The 2588-nt window shown below is 39.4% G+C and overlaps 1 protein-coding gene across 1 annotated transcript in view; it reads right to left on the reverse strand.

The window, feature by feature from the left end:
- LOC102852097 (protein tyrosine phosphatase domain-containing protein 1-like) overlaps positions 1 to 2588 on the reverse strand; it is a 49796-nt gene that overhangs the window by 6111 nt on the left and 41097 nt on the right. Inside the window, 1 exon segment of the mRNA XM_006902569.1 lies at positions 1196 to 1306. Coding sequence (XP_006902631.1) covers positions 1196 to 1306 — 111 coding nt within the window.

Genomic DNA, 2588 nt, shown 5'->3' on the forward strand with positions numbered 1-2588 from the left:
GATCTCTTCCAGTCAGTTGGCCAAGTGGTTGTTCTCCAGATTTCTTGGCACAACTTGGTGAGCACATCCAGGGTAACATCTGTTATCTGAAATACTTCAATTGGTATACCATCTATTCCAAGTTGTGTTTCATTTTAGATAGCCAATTTTTAATTTGCCCAGGCCTATCAAACCAGTACCTTGAGGAAAAAAGCATGTCTTTTTCTCTTAAGCATCTTCTGTTACAGTTGAATCTGAATCCATAAACAAGGATCCAGTCCAGAGCAAAACTTCAGGTTACAGCAATTAACACTAGCTCTCAGAATGAAACATCTTCATCTGGCTGGGGTCTGGTTAACATAACCTCAGCCATCTGTGGCTAGGTCCAAACAGGCATCAAATACAAACTCAAGAATCCACACATCTTCCTGTGTTTCAAACAGGCTGGTCCCCTTTATGAGTAGATTTTGACTTGACAGTATGTAATATCATCAATATTTGTCACAGAGAAGGTGGGTTCCTCTTCATTTTACATGAAAATTTGGAGTTCTGGTGAAGTAGTACATAGGGCCCTATGCTACTAACCCAAAGGTAAAGCCTGTCTGGTGGCTCAAACCTGGTAGCTCCATAGGAGAAACTATCCAGTGCAATTTACAGTCTCAGATACTCAGTAGAGATTCAGTTATGAGTGGGTTCCAACTCAGTCAAAATGAGTGAGAATAAGATTTAACAAACTGAGAGTGAGGAGGGTTTTGTCTTTTGCATATACCTGGTTTTGTTCTTTAGCCAAGAACGATTCCTCTAAGCTGAAAGGATACTCATGAAAAAGAACATTTTTTATTCTTTCCTTAAGATTTGCCAACTAGGACACAGAACCAAATGCTGAATATTAAATTCCAAATAACTTACTTGTTTAATACAAGGTGGGACAGGCTCAACAGGAAAACATTCTCTGGCTCTGAATAGCACATGACATACTATCTCACCACCCAATTGTTTCCTTCTTATCCTATATAAAAAGCTCTTTGTTCCAATGTTTTCCTTCAAAAAACCAACTCTACATTTCAATTTTTCCTAACATCTTTCTTCTCCCATGGAGCTGGTAGGTAGTCAATCATCCATCTTTTGGATAGCCATTGTATCACCATAATAGTTTTATTTTAAGGACACTGATGTGCAATGGAATCTAGAAAGAGAAAGCAAGAGCACTGCTCACCTTAGTGAAAGCTTTGACGGCATGGGTCAAGAAAGCTTCCTCCACATCCACAGGAATCGTCTGCAGATTCACTATGCAATGTAAAATGCAAAGAATTGTCTGGTGCTGACCCTGGTTTTTACAGAAATAAAAATCAAACAGGTTGTTTGAAAATTACCTTAGGAAATAAACTCAAAGCAACTATCATCTTCCTTGCATCAACAATCAACACCTTGGTACCAGCAGTCAAGGGATCAAAACACATATTGCATTGGGAAAAATCTGCTGTGGAGGATCTCTTCAAGTACTAAGGAGCAAGGTTGTCAGTTTAAAGATGAAGGTGCACCTGAGTAAAATCATAGTGTTTTTATTTATTTCTTATGCGTGTGGAAGTTGGACAATGAATAAGGATGACAGAAAAAGAATCAGTGCTTTTGAGTTGTGATGTTGGAGAAGAGTACTAAATATCTCATGGACTGCCAAAAGAACAAATAAATATATTTTGAAGAAGGTGCAACCATGGTAATTCATAGAGGTAAGGATGGAGAAAATTTGTCTCACATATTTTTGTTATGCTAAAAAAGACCAGTTGAAGAGTGAATGTAAGTGGCTGTCCAGGGAAGCTGGTCTCTGGCTGATATGCTCATTAGCACCACAAAGGACAATTCCAAACTTTATAAGAGATGGGGAGCATTCAGGTGAGATTCCTGAAAGGCTGCTCTACAGTCAAAAGAGAGGTAGAAGTACCTTAGGAAAGGGGAGCTCTCCAACACAGGCCCAGAAATGACTCATGGCATATCAACATGTCCTCCGTCCTAAAGGGAACACCTTAAGTCTGCAATTAATCAATAACTTCATAAAGACATAAAACTGTCAACAACCTATGCAGACACAATAGAAACAACCAAACACATACCAAGTTGTGCCAAGAAATCTGGAGAACAACCACTTGGCCAACTGACTGGAAGATATCCATATTTGTTCACATACCAAAGAAAAGTGACCCAACAGAGTGTGGAAACTATAGAACAATCTCATTGATTTCACATGCAAGCAAGATTTTACTGAAGATTATCCAAAAAACAACTGCAACAGCACGTCAGCAGAGAGAAGTCCAGGCTGAGTTTAGAATGGGTCTTGTTACTAGGGATATTGTAGCTGATGTTAGATGGATCTTAGCTGAAAACAGGGAATACCAGAAGAATGTTCATCTGTGTTTCATTGATTATGCAAAGGCGTTTGACTGTGTGGATCATAACAAACTGTGGCTGACTCTGAGAAGAATGGGAATCCCAGAACACAGCAGGAAGTAGCTAAGAGAATACGCCATCCCTTTTTCCTTATGAATCAGGGTGAAGTCTCTCTCAGGGAGGAGTGATAGGGAATGGCAAAGGACACACTGACAAAGGAGATT

The sequence above is a fragment of the Elephantulus edwardii genome, unplaced genomic scaffold (genome assembly GCF_000299155.1).
Source record: "Elephantulus edwardii isolate Elephantulus edwardi_28Jun2011 unplaced genomic scaffold, EleEdw1.0 scaffold00429, whole genome shotgun sequence".
NCBI lineage: Eukaryota > Metazoa > Chordata > Mammalia > Macroscelidea > Macroscelididae > Elephantulus > Elephantulus edwardii.